At 49.4% G+C, this 16,765-nt stretch overlaps 8 protein-coding genes across 9 annotated transcripts; 5 read left to right on the top strand and 3 right to left on the bottom strand.

Annotated features, from left to right (window-relative positions):
• Window positions 1-573: 573 nt before the first annotated feature.
• FOIG_09187 (uncharacterized protein) lies at window positions 574-2,065 on the top strand (the record flags this gene model as incomplete). Its single annotated transcript, XM_031209382.1, has 3 exons — window positions 574-721; window positions 752-1,234; window positions 1,287-2,065. 3 exons carry the CDS (start codon window positions 574-576, stop codon window positions 2,063-2,065), a joined length of 1,410 nt encoding a protein of 469 aa, XP_031060469.1.
• Window positions 2,066-2,507: 442 nt separating this feature from the next.
• On the top strand, window positions 2,508-5,696 carry FOIG_09188 (uncharacterized protein). Its single transcript, XM_031209383.1, has 2 exons — window positions 2,508-4,865; window positions 4,922-5,696. Exons 1-2 carry the CDS (start codon window positions 3,536-3,538, stop codon window positions 5,071-5,073), a joined length of 1,482 nt encoding a protein of 493 aa, XP_031060470.1. The 5' UTR covers window positions 2,508-3,535; the 3' UTR covers window positions 5,074-5,696.
• Window positions 5,697-6,138: 442 nt separating this feature from the next.
• FOIG_09189 (uncharacterized protein) lies at window positions 6,139-7,399 on the top strand. Its single transcript, XM_031209384.1, has 2 exons — window positions 6,139-6,993; window positions 7,049-7,399. The coding sequence occupies exons 1-2, from the start codon at window positions 6,676-6,678 to the stop codon at window positions 7,181-7,183; spliced, it is 453 nt and encodes a 150-aa protein (XP_031060471.1). The 5' UTR covers window positions 6,139-6,675; the 3' UTR covers window positions 7,184-7,399.
• Window positions 7,400-7,617: 218 nt separating this feature from the next.
• On the bottom strand, window positions 7,618-9,057 carry FOIG_09190 (H/ACA ribonucleoprotein complex subunit 2). Its single transcript, XM_031209385.1, has 2 exons — window positions 8,462-9,057; window positions 7,618-8,408 (listed from the first exon to the last, which is right to left on the bottom strand). Exons 1-2 carry the CDS (start codon window positions 8,769-8,771, stop codon window positions 7,993-7,995), a joined length of 726 nt encoding a protein of 241 aa, XP_031060472.1. The 5' UTR covers window positions 8,772-9,057; the 3' UTR covers window positions 7,618-7,992.
• A 63-nt stretch (window positions 9,058-9,120) lies between these two features.
• FOIG_09191 (ubiquinol-cytochrome c reductase subunit 8) lies at window positions 9,121-10,171 on the bottom strand. 2 transcript variants are annotated; one of them, XM_031209387.1, is made up of 4 exons: window positions 9,974-10,171; window positions 9,806-9,831; window positions 9,414-9,591; window positions 9,121-9,360 (listed from the first exon to the last, which is right to left on the bottom strand). In XM_031209387.1, exons 1-4 carry the CDS (start codon window positions 10,024-10,026, stop codon window positions 9,303-9,305), a joined length of 315 nt encoding a protein of 104 aa, XP_031060474.1. In that variant the 5' UTR covers window positions 10,027-10,171; the 3' UTR covers window positions 9,121-9,302. The 2 variants fall into 2 exon arrangements, with proteins under 2 accessions (XP_031060474.1, XP_031060473.1); XM_031209386.1 differs by having other exon boundaries at window positions 9,134-9,360; window positions 9,414-10,131.
• On the top strand, window positions 9,984-13,918 carry FOIG_09192 (prohibitin-1). The gene is made up of 2 exons (XM_031209388.1): window positions 9,984-10,750; window positions 10,802-13,918. Exons 1-2 carry the CDS (start codon window positions 10,421-10,423, stop codon window positions 11,312-11,314), a joined length of 843 nt encoding a protein of 280 aa, XP_031060475.1. The 5' UTR covers window positions 9,984-10,420; the 3' UTR covers window positions 11,315-13,918.
• FOIG_09193 (uncharacterized protein) lies at window positions 11,337-14,003 on the bottom strand. The gene has a single exon (XM_031209389.1). It carries the CDS (start codon window positions 13,591-13,593, stop codon window positions 11,635-11,637), a length of 1,959 nt encoding a protein of 652 aa, XP_031060476.1. The 5' UTR covers window positions 13,594-14,003; the 3' UTR covers window positions 11,337-11,634.
• Window positions 14,004-14,469: 466 nt separating this feature from the next.
• Window positions 14,470-16,667, top strand: FOIG_09194 (uncharacterized protein). The gene is made up of 3 exons (XM_031209390.1): window positions 14,470-14,966; window positions 15,027-15,326; window positions 15,391-16,667. Exons 1-3 carry the CDS (start codon window positions 14,889-14,891, stop codon window positions 16,345-16,347), a joined length of 1,335 nt encoding a protein of 444 aa, XP_031060477.1. The 5' UTR covers window positions 14,470-14,888; the 3' UTR covers window positions 16,348-16,667.
• Window positions 16,668-16,765: the final 98 nt, after the last annotated feature.

The raw sequence follows: 16,765 nt of genomic DNA on the forward strand, positions 1-16,765 counted from the left end.
TGGGAGGAAATGGACTTTAGCTCTGCACCTATATACGCCAAAGTTGGCTTAATAAATGCAGACTAGGCTACCCTCCAACACAACTGCAATAGTCCCCCTCGAAGCTATTCAGACCTCAGGTGGTGAAACCCAATATTCTTCCTACTCTTACCTCGAAGACTGTTTTCCTGCAACCATACAATCATCAAAGAATATTAACATATGAGCCACGATGAAGTTGGGGGTCATCAACAAACACTCTGTTATGGCTAGCATCTTTGCTGGCATCTGCTTTATGTACCAATGGTATCATATATTTACCAGCTTAGCAAGGCGACTCCTCTTCACATGCAAAGAGCATCGCGTTCAGAACCACTCGGTCATTTTGCAGATTGTAGATACGAAAACGAACATGCAAACCCGACAGATCCACAACCTGGCCAGGTTTAAGATGCCCTTGCTCTCAACCCTTGTCAGCTGTCAACCAACCTACAACCGTCTTATGAAAGACATACGGGGATACTACTTATCGTTTATCTTAGAGGAGATCTCTCGTCAAAGACGATGGGGTTGTGCGTCCGCTGTTTGTAAATAATGGCATGCCCTTATTGCACCGAAGAATCTCAACCGACTGGAGTTGAACAGAGCATCCGCCGAGGGCCTGAAAACGATCGTTCTGCAGAGGCACATCATCGCCGAATCCACCTCAACATCGAGCTCCCTTCTTATGCCTGTCGGCGGTGTCAGCGAGTTTCTGGTTTATAGGAGCCAGCAAAGCTCATCAAAAAGGCGCTACGAAAGCTCTCTGGAGCGCTCGAAACCTGGGAGCCCACAGATCGTATAACGTTGGAACTCAATGTATACTCACCCAGCGACCCGGACCATTGGTTCAAGAACCATCTTTACGGATTCAACCACGAAGATGATGGAAATCTCCTCGAGAAGCAGAAAACTTGGGATGATCCAAAACACGGCTGGGTTAAAGGGAAGCAAGTGACGCTTCCAAACGCAGCCTCTATCCTGCAGCTATTCAAAACAATCAGTCCGGAGATCGCGGCTGGCGCGAAACCCGCACAAGTCCCTGCCGTCAAGGGCATTGTGATCCGCCGACAGATGCGACGTAGAATCAACCCGTTAACGCTCTGCATCCTGCTGGAGCGGTTTCCAAATGCGGAGAGCATCGACTACGAGCCGTGGCGGGTTCTGTGCCACTCACTCGATGAAAATGGCTCGATTTACGGGCGTCATGACCTCAGTAAGTCGACGACAGACATAGTAGGTATATCCCCGTATCCAACATTGCAAAGTGATGCAGGTTCTGCTTCGCAAACTGCCCCAGCACGTCAGATCAGTGACTATTTTCGAAGATTTCAACGAACAAATCATGGAGGCTATTCGCAACGACATGGACCCGTCCATCATCAGTATGTCCATGCAAATAGAGACTCGCCGGTTCACAAGATCTGAGTTGGGGGAAGCCTTTGCTGTGAAGAGCCGTGACCTCGAACATCTTTCTGTGGCGTTTATGATCGATGCTCGAGACTTCCTCAGATCTTGCAAGATGCTCAGTGACTGGCCTCGGCTCCGATCGCTGATACTCACAGCGCCGATCATGACGAAAGGATCTCGGGACAGTATATCTGGCTTGTTGGTCAATGCTGGCGAGGTTGCGCAACAGATGCTGCATTTGAAGAGTCTCGCCATCTGGCACTGCTCCCACGAGAAGGCCTGCGCAGTCATCTTCCACAAGAACGAAAGGGAAGACAGAAACGGACATGATTCGGCGACCCTAACATGGCGAGGAACACGCGATTTCGATTTCAGTAAAGAGGTGGTTGAGACATGGCAGAAAGTCGTCTGCACATGTAATTCTCATCAAGGATGTTTTGGTCAATGTGACTCTCACCAACTCCTTTTCAGGATTGAGCGAGTGGAGGACGAAATCATCTCTCATGGCGATGCCATCCATCATCTCCGTTTGCCTGATGGTGTAATTGATCCTACATCGCTGCGGCAGATACGCCAGGAAGGGACATTGCAAAGAGAGGCCTGGGCAGTGGAAGCTGAGCCCAGTGGATGGACCTAAGGAAGATCCATAACGAAGCTGTTATCAATAGGAAATATGATCACTGTGGTGACATGAGCTGTTTGGGAAACAAAAGGAATACTGGCGCTGATTATAATTGATTGTGGAAGAAGTCTTTTATTGTAATACGTCGTTAGCCAGGGGGTGGCAGAAAGCTTATGACTAGGTTATGACCTAAGTGACAAAAAGATTTAGACAGTATTGGGATAATTTAGGATAAATTTAGTCTGCTCTTTGACTACTTTATTTTCTCACCCTAGACAGAGGCTTAGGTAGGTCATTTATGATAGTACATAGGAATTCAGTAAGAGCATATGCGATTGATACGAGCCGCGGTATCCAAGAACCCCTGTAGCGCTACTGTAGCAGGGACCAGTGATGCACTGAAAACAGCCTAGAAACTCGAGTTCGCAGGCTGGAGCCCCTCCACTCCAAAGCCTGGCAGTTCCCCAGCATCTCGGCACCTCAATCCCCAACACGTGCCATCCCTCTCAACCATCATCCGTCGTCAATCGAGCCACCCATCAGCAAATTCTCTCACATCTCACTCCCTTTGTGATCTACTCACTCCTTTCTGAATTGATCTGATTTGACTAGCTCCCTCACGCTCTCTTTGCGCGCGCTCAAAGCGGCTCGGAAACTTGCCCCCCCTCATCTTATCTTTGTTCCTCTCGAGCAATTGCCACGGGCTTCTTTGTTCTTGTTTCTCACAAGCCAGAAAAAAAGACTCCCCGCCTCACCCCGTCGATAGCCCGCTATCCTTACGTATTTGCTACTGTTTTACAACTAGCGCGGCTGCTTATTTCGAGCTTGGAAGAACCCGATCTTGGTCCTAACTTAGTTGACCAACAAAAGGTTCCCCAGCCTTAGAACTCTCTCCAGCAGCCAGCTCCCCTCTCAACGCCACGAAACAGTTAATCACTACTCGCTAACAACCGTGCGAGGGCGGCTTGACTTTGCTTTGCCTTGCCTGTCTCGTCTAGCAGTCTATATAACCAACCTACAGGTTACTAGACCAGGCTAACCTAATCGTCTCACCACTCAAGACATCTGTACTTTTGGATTGGATTTGTTTCTGCTGCTTGGGCTTTGTCGTTCAAAAAGTGCCCTTGTTATTTCCTCCCTGGGACTCTTTATCATTAGGCCATTTGTACATTCCCTGGCCCTACCATCGCGATTGTACTGCGCCCCTGTCCTAGTCCTTGGCTCTATCCTTATTTTTTTTCGCTTGGCCGCACTCGATGCCCTCTTGACATTCGTTTCACTTTCTGTCAATCAGCTTTTGTATTGACGGCTTCTCCTTCCCGCGAAACTAGGCCGGCCAATAGCCCGACGATCCGTTCCTCGGGACTGTTTCCCTTCTTTCCGTCCGCCGTCACAGAATTCCGAACTCTTTGCATCTACCTTCAAGACTCGAACGTATCCCCTGAACTGTTTCTTCTACCTCATGGAATGCGATAGCCTGTGGCGATGAACTCCCTCAACATCCTAACGGCCCGCGTATCGCCGCCCCCGAGCCCAACTCAATCTCGATCAAACAGCATAGGAGGAGGTCCCATTGGCACAATTGGATTGGCCTCCGAAGACCAGCACGGCGACGATAGACCATCCGGTCACGAGACTGAATCCTTTGCCCAGGATACTATCGACGAATCGCGATTCACCGAAAAGCCGGCTGACGAGAGTACACCATTGCTCAACGACACAGGCGACAACCAAAAACGAAGCTCATGGTGGCACTCTATCCCTCGACGTTTTGCTTCTAGCATTATTGGTTCTATTAGATGGGTTCTCGCGACACTGGCATCCCCAGGTGTCTATCTCATTGCCTGTTTCTATGACGAATACGGCAATTTCGCACCCTTTACGCAGCTCGGAAAACTATTTGGATTACACGGAACTCAACATAAGACCATGGAAGAACCTGAAAATGTTTCTGAAAAAGACTATGGCAGGACTACAGGATATAGGAGGCTAACACCAAGACCGAGGCCCGTATCATCATCATCGACGTCATCAGGCCTCTCATCGGAGTCGGAATCAGATGGATCACGGTCAGGCAGTCTCAGTCGACACGCACGATCGAAGTCACTACAGCCTGCAGAGGAAACCGGTCCGGCGAGAAGGTCAATTCGCATCAAGCTCAACAGCGACGAAGATCTCAGGCAGCGGAAGCATAGGAAAACGCAATCGGCAGTCGCGCGAACAAAGGCTAGTGATTTGGGCAGCGGCGACCTCTCGGCGCATCTTAAATCTCCCACTTCTCCCATTGCAGCGCTCACCAAGTACCCAAAGACACCGGCACCACCTCGACCTTTGATCCCACGCAGGCAGCCGTCCTATATCAACCTCGAGCCGCCGACGAGCCCGCAGAAGACCTTGATTCTAGATCTAGACGAAACCTTGATACACAGCATGTCCAAGGGCGGCAGGATGAGCACCGGACACATGGTTGAAGTGCGCTTGAACACAACATATGTGGGGGTTGGTGGACAGACATCGATTGGACCGCAGCATCCGATTCTATACTGGGTTAACAAGCGACCGTATTGCGACGAGTTTTTGAGGCGGGTGTGCAAGTGGTACAATCTGGTTGTTTTCACGGCGTCAGTGCAGGAGTACGCAGATCCAGTGATTGACTGGCTAGAGGCGGAGAGGAAGTATTTTTCGGCGCGATACTATCGTCAGCACTGCACATTCCGGCAAGGTGCTTTCATCAAGGACCTCAGCTCGGTCGAGTCAGACCTGAGCAAGGTGATGATTCTGGACAACAGTCCGTTGAGTTATCTGTTCCACCAAGGTAAGATGCCCCGGTCGGGTCATTCAGGGGAGAGGTTGTTAACATTCGTTTGCCAGACAATGCGATTCCTATCCAGGGTTGGATCAATGACCCAACGGATACAGACTTGATGCACTTGGTGCCGCTGTTGGAGGGCCTGCAGTATGTTCATGATGTTAGGGCGTTATTAGCCCTAAGGGGTGGTGAAGATGGTCAACATATGGCATAACTTATGACATTTATTAGGCATAACTTATGATAAGGTATTTTAATCTGGAGTTGATTTCTCGTTTTCGCTGTAGTTCAAGGGGATAAAGTTGGTACCTTAAGTAGTAGATGTGGCGGGAGAGCAACCGCCATGTTACCCCAGACCAGACGAGTGGCTTGACGTAGTTGAGGTAAACTTATGATGATATTACGAATATCTTCTAAGTTAGGGTCAGATTTACGATGATGTAGTTGTAGTTATTCGGAATTCCATTAAACCTCTCAATTTTAGGGTAACCCTAAGTTTGGGCAAAGCTCCAGTTGCAACGCCCTTTGGAGGTTTGGAGCGTTTAAATGCAGGCTTGCTTTCTGTCGTCTTGTGATGCACCAATATTTCCAATTAAACACAAGCTATTCGCAAACAAAGAACAAGGGTCCATCCACAATCACACGTCAAATCCGTCATGACATCCCAATCCTCTGTACTCGAATTGTGATGTTCAGGGACAGGGTCTGGTGTCAAAGGCATGTGCTGAAAGTCTGAGACAAGAGTGGCAGGTTAGCTCGAAACGGAATGTGTTGTTGAGCTGACTGTTTTCGGGAGGCCAGGACCGGCTTTAGAAGGGTTGAAGATGGAAATTTGTTTGAACTGAACTTGGAAACGGGGAATAAAAAACAAGCTTTGGACCGGCTTCGGTTCCGCGGATCACATCAGGCACTTTTCAGCTGGGGGCTCTCGAAGGGAATTCGGCTGGAAAGGGACACAATGGCAGAAGAAAGTCAATGGCCGGCTTTGATATTACCGGGGTTCATTGTGAGAGAGAGCCGAGGGAAAGGAAAGGAATAGATGTAAATGACGCCGTGACACCGTCACTCGTCACTCACTTCTGACAAAGTCTGGGTACCTACTGTGCTAGAGATTGGTTATGGCGCTGTTCCCCGCTAAGACTTGCTTGCTTTCATGGAACTGAACTCTGCTGGAGTTAGAGCAGCAGCTACAAACCCTGGTCACCAAGAAACTTGCCCTGGACCTGGACCTGGACCAAGCTTCCCCATCTTTTGCCCCGCCCACAGGAGATCAAGCTCCTGAAGCTCCAACTACAGACAGGGCAGCTGTGAGTAAGTAAGTATGCAAGAGTGAGTGAGCTCTGCTATGACATGTCTGAGTCGTGCACGTAAACGTCAGATCAGGTACAAAGAAGTTGGCAGGGGAGGAAAAGAGATGCACCCCGCAATAAGTGAAGCTCAGTGAATTAAATCGGTTAGTGGCAGTGAAGAGAAGCCGCAGTGGCTGGAACATGGAGGAAAACGGTTCAGAGTTGAAATTTGTCTCACCAAATGGTGACATCATCACATCTGGTGACGACACAAGGGCAGAGGGAGGAGGGGAGAACCGAGAAACAGTCAAGGCAATGGAAGGCAAGCCACCCGGAAGCGCTTTTCTGAATGATGCGAGATCGAGATCTGTGACCAGCTCGAGAGTACAAATACTGGGAAGGATCCAATCCAACGAGCTGCCACCTTATTCTTTCACACTCTAACTCATCTCAACCAATTGAAGCTATACCCATCTCTTAACACTTCAACTCAACCACAACAAAACAAACAAACACAACTCATCAAAATGTCTCTGCACTACCTCCCCCCCGTCAAGCCCTCTGCCATCGCCCTCGGCACGGCCTTCAACCACGGCATTGAGCTCGCCGTCCTCGCTCCCATCTTCGGCCAGACCTACCAGCGCGCCAAGGCTGCCAACACCAAGGAGGAGTTCATCCGCTCCAAGGAGGCTTCCGGTGCTGCTCTCGCCTGGGGCTCTTCCCTCATCGGCTCTGCTCTTCAGTCTTATGGTGTCGGTGCTCTCATCAACGCCACTGGTACGCTGAGCTACAAGGGCGCTGCTTACCTCGGATCCCTCATCTTCTTCGCTACCTCTGCTCCCGGCGTATGTTTTCACTCTTGTCTCTCACTGCATCCATTCACTAACCTACCTTCTACAGTACATTGCTCAGATCTTCGTTGAGAAGCGACCTCTCGACACCGTCGGCGTCAGCCTGGCTACCAAGCTCGTTGAGACCCTCGGTCTCTCCGTCTTCCTCACCTGGTGGGGAACCCGAACCAACCCTTTTGAGTAAATCCTCTCTTGACCAAGGTTTTTTAATCTCCCCATGATCGGGATGGGGTTTTCATGATGAATTTGTTATACCGCGGCTTCGGGCCTGTGTGAAATAGGAATAGGGACGATGTACCTATAACAGAAAGCCATTAAGGCAATGTAATACCACACAAATGAACAAAACTGCATCCTGATAATGTGATGTCAATTATTTGAATGCATGGAATTAGACGACCGGAAAGCTATGAAGCGATGTGCATATTATAAAGGGACCTTGCGGCAACTGCTACTCGCAAATACGTGGCTGAAGTTATCCAAAGACTCGTAGTATACCGAGGTTATGGTTCGTCCTATAGTCTATCAATGATGTGATCAGGCTAAGGTGAGTATCCAGAGAAGGGTTAAGCCGTGACAATGCTTCGGTATTGGGCTGTCACATTCGGGTGTATTGTGGTGGTGTTGCGGGTTGGATCGCGTGCCGTGGCTTGACGAATGATCTGAATTTCGCGAACGCATCAACATCACGAGCTCACAGGTTACAGCTCAAGATCTGCCATGTGTCAAATTCAAGGACCCTTGATAATCATGTCCCATTTTTAATGCAATAGCTAAACCTGAACGCCGCCAAAGCCCTCATCCAGCCGTTGGTTCTCCGGCTAGATGTTCTGGTATAATACATCCAGACTTGTACTTGTTCTAACACACCACACCATCCGTCCCAGGGTAACCTCGCTCTTTCTTGATCTTTGGGGAACCCCGCTCTCTCTTCATCTTTGGAACCTTTCCTATACTGACGGCACTGTCGCGTCGTCGATGGACCTTGTCCCCCTAGTACTTGGTTCCACCCTTGACCCAGAAAGCCTGCTTGCCATACTCCTTCTGCACGTACTTGACGAGAGACGCGTAGCTCTCGCCGAACGCCTCACCATCATCCTCGCCGTCCTTGTCAGCAGACTTGTCCTTTGACTTCTTGCCCTCGGCCTTCTCCATGATCATGACCACGGATGTAGGACGCTTGGTCTTGGCGGCAGCGCCGAGCTCAGCGCGCGACGTGACGAAGATGAAGGGCACGTTGTGGTCCTCGCACAGCACGGGGAGGTGAGAGATGACGTCCATGGGAGAAATGTCGCCGGCGATGATGACAACGCCGGGGAAAGAGGTGTTGCCGGGGGCGGAAGGGGGAGACTTTCGGAGAGTCTTGACGACCTCCTTGACGCCGCGCTTCAGGGTGTTGTTCTTGGCAGCTGTGAAATGTTAGCGATCTGTCCGAAACACATCGTTCTCTGTAGTCGCATACCCTTTCGGATGGTCTTGTAGACCTTCTTCATGCCCTTCTCATCCGCCACGGGGAGGGCGAAGGGAACGACAGTGCGCTCAAGAGGGAGCTCGGCGGCCTTCTCCTCCTCAGCATCGGAGTCCTCGTCCATGTTGGCAGCGGCAGCGGCAGCGACGGGGGCATCCTGCTGGAGCTTCTCCTCAAGGGCGGCGGCGAGCTTCTCCTTCTTGTCCTTCTTATCCTTCTTCTCCTTCTTGGACTTTGAGACGCCGGACTCGTCGCTTCTCTTCTTGTCCTTCTTCTCCTTCTTGTCGGGCTTCTCGGCGGCCATTGCTGCGGTTCTCTCGAGGAAGCTTCGTCGAAGTTATTACTTGTGTCTTCTTTGGAGTCGCACGGAGATTGTTTGTGCGAATTGAAGGGTCCGCGGCAATGTTGGTGGTCGCAAAGTTACCGTGTTTTCTTTTAGCACTCCACTGACCTCGAAATTTTCTAACTTTTTTTTTCTTCGGCGAGTGGAAGAAGAGCTACCGCGAAGAGTTTCGGCGTTACATACCGCCGATTCCGTACCACATTTCTAGGTTCACGTGACAATTATCAACAGTCCAATCATGCTCTCGGCAATGACTATTACCAGTGGATCCGATATCGATTCGGATCATCAAGACATATGCCATTGATGGGATCACTGTGTTAGAGACTTCAATTCGATTGCAATGTATGGATGCCGAAAGGTCAATCAACAAATAAATAGTGTGACTGCTGTCTATTGCACCTCCTGATCTAGGTATTGATGATGTACAATGAGTCCAGAGGACCTACTCCAACACACCCGCCGTGGTTTTGCTCCAGTAATGTAACCGATTTACTCCTCCTCATCACCGAACTCGGCACGACCAGCCTTGGAGTTAAGGTACTCGCTTCTATGGCGGAAGTTAGTATTTTGCTTGTGGTTGGGCGCTGTGTATAAACGAACCGCTCGACAGCCCAGTTCATGATGTAGTAACCAGCAACCATGGGAGGAAGCCAGTAGAAGATTTGGCCCTTGGTTCGGCGGAAAGTGTTGAAGATGGCATCGTGGAAGGCACCGGCCCAAGGGTTCTGTCGGTTGGCGGACAGACCGTAAGTGATGATACCACGCTGCTTCTCACCACCTGATATCGAGTTAGTCTCCAGTTTCGTTGATGACGTTGATGAATCCCCGAGAATATCCCATCGATGAATTTCGAGACCGGTTATGCGCATGCATCGATTTTTTGTGTTATATCGACCCAATTGCTTCCACCTCGTGCATCGTCATTATCCGTTGGTCCGTCGCGTTCATCGACCCAGTTTCCTCGTTCGCACATCGTAGGAGCAATCACTTACCAAAGTGGCCCCAGTTACCAATGTAGCTATTAAAAGTCCGTCAGCATTCAATTCCGTCTCTATTGGTATATTTTGGAGGCTTGGTGTTGTTCGTTCGACCATTAACCATTGGAAAAGCCGCACGCAACAGAACCACCAATTGCCCTCGTTCAATCGCAATCCACGTACTGTCCGTTCTTGGGGTCGGCAGCGCCGCTTCGGAGCATCTGAGTCGGTCTCATTTTGGCGGATTTGGCACGAAAAGTCGAGGTCTCTCGTGTGTGGTTTTTGAAGTCGTCGGTTTGGAGGCGAAAGGCAGAAAAGGGCCACTTGAGGATTTCTCGGGTTGGAAAGGAAAGCGCAGACGCAGGCTTTCCCCATCAGCCGAGCTTTCCCGAAGTAGCTTAGCTCCGAGTACCAACCCACCCGAAGGAATTCAACAGCCAACCAACGAATCGTACTGGGAATTTGTCCAAAGGTGGACTAAGAGCTTCAAATCATCATCGCCGTCCGTTGACTCCGAAAAGCTTCAGCTACGCCTCAGTTCCCATCGATATTTGGGTTCTAACGACCACCATTTTTGACCGACGTCTTGCAACGATACGCCGAACAAGACTTTAAGCACACCACATCAAAATGGCGGCCGCTGCGAGAGCCCTCAACTTCATGTACCGCATGGCGGTCCCCGCTTCAGCTGTCGTCTTCCTAGGCAGTCAGTCTATATACGACGTCAAGGGAGGAACTCGGGCTGTCATCTTTGACAGATTGTCTGGTGTTAAGGAGACCGTCGTCAATGAAGGAACCCATTTCCTTGTTCCCTGGCTGCAAAAGAGCATCATCTTCGATGTCCGCACCAAGCCCAGGAATATCGCAACAACTACCGGCAGCAAGGATTTGCAGATGGTTAGCTTGACACTGAGAGTGCTGCACCGACCAAATGTCAAGGCTCTCCCCAAGATTTACCAGGTAAGATGAACAAGTAAATTCTGGTTCAGGTCATATGACTGACTCTGATAGAACCTCGGTGCCGATTACGATGAGCGAGTCCTCCCCTCTATTGGAAACGAAGTCTTGAAGGCTATCGTCGCCCAGTTCGATGCCGCAGAGCTCATCACCCAGCGAGAGGCTGTCTCTGAGCGAATTCGAAACGACCTTACTCTTCGTGCTGCCGAGTTCAACATCGCTCTTGAGGATGTTTCCATCACCCACATGACCTTCGGTCGTGAGTTCACAAAGGCTGTCGAGCAGAAGCAGATTGCCCAGCAAGATGCTGAGCGAGCACGATTCATCGTCGAGCGTGCTGAGCAGGAGCGTCAAGCCAACGTCATCCGCGCCGAGGGTGAGTCCGAATCTGCCGAGGCCATCAGCAAGGCCATCCAGAAGGCTGGTGACGGCCTCATTCAGATTCGAAAGATCGAGGCCAGTCGTGAGATTGCTGCCACTCTTTCTTCAAACCCCAACGTCGCCTACTTGCCTGGTGGAAGCGGAAAGCAGGGCGGTCAGTACCTGCTGTCAGTGGGTAGGGCTTAAAGTAACGGACTTTGTATGATGTAAAGGATGTTGAGGAAATGACTGGGAAATCCCCGCTTATCGTTGGCGATGAAAACATTTATTCATGAGCGCCAACTATGTATTTCTAGAACGAGACCAGACGGGAGTATCAACCCTATCTCGCAATGTATAATCGCCGGTGGCTTCACGGCTTCTCCCGTTCCAAAACGGCATTAACTAAGCTGAACCAGTGACCAAGTCCAGAACACCCCGAGATCTATGATGCCCAATGCTCTCCAGTCCCATGAAAATTCACATGCGTAACTACCTATCTTGAATATGGCGCCCATGCTCAAGAGCTATGCCTCGATGAATACCTCCGTCAATCCTGAAGCTTTCCCAGGAGCCACGAAATTACCATCCACCAGTTTCCAACCCTCTCTCTGCATATCCATCCACTCATTCCTAATCTTGAGACGAACAAGGTCTCCTGCTGCCCTTGCATCTTCAGCAGAATCATGGCCTACCATTTTTGGACCCGTCTCCTGTTGAATCTTGCGGTTGAGATGAACATCCATGAGCATCTTTAGGCTATACCGATATGGTAAACCAGCCTTGTGGGGGAAGAGCAGCACGGTATCAATTAGTGTTGGATGCACAATACGGACTGAGTTGAGATCGTTCTCGAGACCATGTCCGATCAAGGGTGTTGTTGGAGAGATGAGTTGAAATAGTAGGCCTCTGGCGACTTCTGGAGATGAGACGATCTTGAGCTGCTTCTTCTTAGGCTTCAGCTCGCCATCTTCACTCACATCGTCGTCGCTACTCTTAGTTGGCTTCGTCGATTTGTCCGCGGTCCATGATTCAGCTTGGGCGAGATCGTCTGGCCAGACACCAGAGTATCGCGAGTTGAGGTCCAGAATTTCTCCCAACGGTCGAACTAGAACATCTAGCAGCTCCTCGCCCGTCGGCCATGATGTTGCGGTTAGACGGATAAGTTCCATGCCGAAAACTGTATAACCCATCTCGCAATCAAAAGCCACTGCTCTATCCGTAGGCACGACAAGATTCTCGGGAGTTTCTGCAAAGTTAAGCACAGAGGCAAGTCTCTTGGGATCTGAGGTCTTGAATACGTGGTGATCACGAGTGAAGCAGCCAACAGAGTCACCGACTTCTTGTCCACAACACTGATATCGCTTGGGCTGCCTGGTGTTGTCGCCTGGAGCCTTGGGGGCGATGAAGGTCTTTCCCCAGTGGAACGTGCATGTCCCACCAGAAGTGAGTGCACCGTCTTCTTCACGTCTTCCAGGAAAGACCTGGAAGCGTTGTTGGCAACGGTCACATTTCTCCCATCCTGCGGCTGTTGCTACACCTTGTCTCGCCTTTTCGATATCAGCTTCTGAAGGTATACTAGCAACATAACCATGATTTGATAGCTTATCGATGGGAGTCAATATGCGTTTCGTAAGCTCAACCTCCTGAGCAGGGGTCAGGCCGGTCTTGATTTCCGTGGGTTTCTCGTTGGGATCTTTTCCAGCTGCTTCGAGCTCCTTCTTCTTTATTTCATCCTCTCTCTCAGCCTTCCACTGATCAACCTTCATTCGCTTGTATTGCATGACTTTGTTTTTCATCACATTAGAGTACACGGCGGTCTTGTGGACGGCAACGTATTCCTCTTCGTCTAGTGTTCGGACGATAAGATCTTGATCTGATAGTAGAAGTCTCGTCTCGTCTTTCTTGATCTTAGCTTTGAGTTCTTTGTTCAGTCGGGTAAGTTCTTGGTGAAGCATTTTGACTAGCCTGAGACGGACGTCATGAGCAGCAGGCAATCGTTTAAGGAGTCTCGGATTCAGTGTCTCGGCCTTCTTGGGCTTTGCTGGTACAGTTTTTCGGGCAGAAGACGGACGTGATTCAGTAGCAGAATGACTTGTTTTGGCAATCTTTGAAGAAGCTTTTGGAGTGTGATCTTGAGTGTCCATTTTCCGTTTCAGTGGTGGAGGAGAGACTGTTCGAGCTGCTGTTTCAAGCTTCTTGGCTACTGGCTTTGGGATATCATCCGTTGAACCCCCACGAGATGTTCCAGAAGAGCTGGGTGCAACCTCCTGGGGAGTTTTAGGTGAAGGAGGCGGATGAAAGGGATCTGTCCTCACACGCTTGCGTGGTACATCCTGGTTTGCTGCGGTGGTCTCATTACTCGTGTCATCTGATGAAAGTCCTTGTGATGGTGGTTCATATTTCTCCTTTGGATGGTTGAATGGACAGAGGCTCGCTGCGCAATCATCGCCCTTGGGACAGGGGATGTGTTTAAATAAACTCATGGTGACGACACCTCAAAGTGACGTTGAGGGTTTCCTAATATGAGCTCTGTGTCTGCATTCGTGATCATGCGAGTTTCTATTGATGCCAGCGAGATCGTTGAGCGTGAATGGATGAATCGAGTTTGGAGGTTGAAGCCAGGTTTAGGGTGGTTGTGCTTGGTGAGGCGAAACAATAGGAGGTTATCCACTGCAGTGAGGTGAGTTGTTGTGGAGAGGTTGAAGGGAAGACCGTGCTGATGTAAATGCACGTGAGCTTCTTGAAGGGTCGGAGGAGCCAAAAGAGAAAAGTATCAAATTATCGTCGTTTTGATTCAATTGAGATTGTATTAACTGTAGCTTTTGACATACAGATGAGGCTGAGCTTGAAGACAGCTGCAGGTAGCCTAAGCCTTCAGCTCTCAAGCGGTTGCTCTCATGATGAGACCCACATTTAGCAGTACGCACTCCAGTGTTGAACTCCGCCACGATTTTAGAGGCTCATGAGCCATGACGCTTCATACCAACTGGAACAAGGGATGGACTTTGGTTCTCAGTAATAATCACAGAATTATAAGAATGCAGCTGACTATCTGTGTACCAGTCCTAACCACATACTGAATCAGATCTGGTTCTCCTTACATGGACGACAAACTTGTTTTCAGTGCACTTACATAGTACACCCTAAAGACGGCTCGCACTCGGTTTCGCACTCCTTTGTAGGCGTCATGATAGGAATTCAGCTCGCCCAAATCTAGAACCAACCCGCGATGGTGTGGGAAAGCGCCACATCTGAGGATCGATTAAACAGATGAAGTAAGATCCGGTAGACCAGTTAGTCCATGCAATCTAAACCGAAGCCAGCTATTGGCAGTAGTCGGAATTCACATCTATCCGAGATATCGTGTAGACTGCGATAAGTCCGCAACTATAAAGACTGAATGAAGCCTCTGCTGTTATGGCTACGACGACCACGTCTTCAACTCAGCCCCACGGCATTAATACTCGCTAAACACCGTTGTCAGCAACCAGATTGTATTCCTAAAACGGCATATGCTGTCGCGTGTTTGGTCGACGTCGATAGCTGTCATCGATATTCTGGTGGGGACTTTATCGGCTTAACTCCGTGCTGCCTCCGTATTTCTGCAGTTGAGCGGACTTCAGACAACCCGACTTTACGCAATCCGAAACTCCGTTGGGGCTGCATCTCCTGAGAAACCTCAACTAATTTATTCTTAAAAGACTGGCAACTTTTCTGCCTCAGTCTCTTTTTTTCTCTTCTTTTTTGGCCATTTCAATTTCATCGCACATCTATCATCATGTCTAAACCTGTTGTTCTTGAAGACGTTACTGGCGGAAGCGCAAAGGCTACTCACCTTTGTGTTTTAGTTCACGGCGTAAGCATCATCCCCTGACGATCAATCCTTATACGTCATGTAGCGCTGACCATAGAATAGCTTTGGGGAAACCCAAGTCATTTGCGCAATGTCGCTAAGGCGTTGCGCGACGAATATTCCGAAGACGAATTATATATCCTGCCTGCTGAGAAGAACTGCGGCAACTTCACATACGATGGCATTGAACTTGGTGGCGAGCGCGTGTGCGCAGAGATCGAGGACAAGTTACGCAACATTGAAGAGCAAGGAGGCAAGATCACCAAGTTGAGTATTGCAGGATATTCGCTCGGTGGTCTAGTTTCGCGGTATGCGGTTGGTTTGCTTTATGCGAAGGGAATTCTTGATGATCTCGAATGCATGGTAAGTCGCACAATAGGGGAAGAGATAACACGAAAAAGATTGGATGAACTAACAATCCTGTCAGAACTTTACCACATTTGCATCCCCCCATCTCGGAGTAAGAACGCCACTTAAAGGATGGCTCAACAACATCTGGAACGTCCTCGGCGCCCGAACGCTATCAATGTCCGGTCGCCAACTTTTTACCATCGATAAATTCCGCGACACCAATCGACCTCTTCTCGCAGTGCTCGCCGATCCAGATTCTATCTTCATGTCTGGTCTCAAAAAGTTTAAGCGCCGCACACTATACACAAACATTGTCAACGATCGAAGTGTTGTACACTACACATCCGCCATTACCAAACATGATCCTTATACAGACCTTGAAAAGGTCAACCTCAACTACCTCAAGGGATACGAGGGTGTGATTCTTGACCCTGACCATCCTATTGCGCTTCGACCGAAATTCCAACAAGACACGCTACTGACAGACTACGAAGCTCTCAAGAAGTGGGTCAAGAGTATCCCGTTTATGGTGACGGTCGGTGTTATAATTCCGATCGGAGTTGTTGTCTTCCTCGCCAACTCTGCCGTCCAAACAGTTCGAAGTGCCAATAGAATCAAGGCGCACGAGTCAGGAGAGGCTGGGTTGAAGATCGAGCAGTACCGCATGCCCCTGCGGATTAAGGAGATCCGAGAAGAAGTCGAACAAGCTTACGAAGTTCTCAACAGCTCACAGAACCAGCAATACTTGGCATCGTCAGATTCAGAAGATGATCTGGCTTATGATGCTGAGGATCGCAAGCTGCTGAAGAAAGAGCGCAGAATGTCGACTCCTGGACAGCCTACGCTTGCGCTGACTCCTGATCAGTTCGAGATGATTGAGAACTTGGATGCAGCTGGTTGGCGCAAGTTTCCTGTTCACATTCAGAAGCATCGACATAGTCACGCGGCTATTGTCGTGCGCATGGATAAGGAGAGTTTCGCTGATGGTTGGGTTGTTTTGAAGCACTTTGCTGGAAGTGAGTTCCTCATGTAAGGGGAATGTTCTACTGCAATGGATTGTAATGGATTTATGTGAGATGCATTTGCGTGGCGTTGGGAATACCTTGAATACGGTTGGGATATATGGATAGAAATGGAGTTTCACAAAATGCCTTTTATTAGACACAGGCAAGGAAACCTTTAGGACATTGTAGCGACTTTAGCGAGGATACTCATTAATTCATGGGATAATGATGATCTATTAAATCTATGTAACCGATCTCTAGGCAAAAGGTAGATCTAACATTGAGATATTAACTCCCATGTATGCTATGTCATGGTGCAGACCAAGTTATATTAATTCGTCATACTCCCACACCGTGGCATCGTGAGTTCCAAAACTGTCGTCATCTCACCAAGCTTTGGTGTTGCAGTCTGATGACGCTGTGATACAGCATCACGTGCTAATCGCC

This window comes from Fusarium odoratissimum, assembly GCF_000260195.1.
Source record: "Fusarium odoratissimum NRRL 54006 unplaced genomic scaffold supercont1.15, whole genome shotgun sequence".
Taxonomy (NCBI): Eukaryota; Fungi; Ascomycota; class Sordariomycetes; order Hypocreales; family Nectriaceae; genus Fusarium; species Fusarium odoratissimum.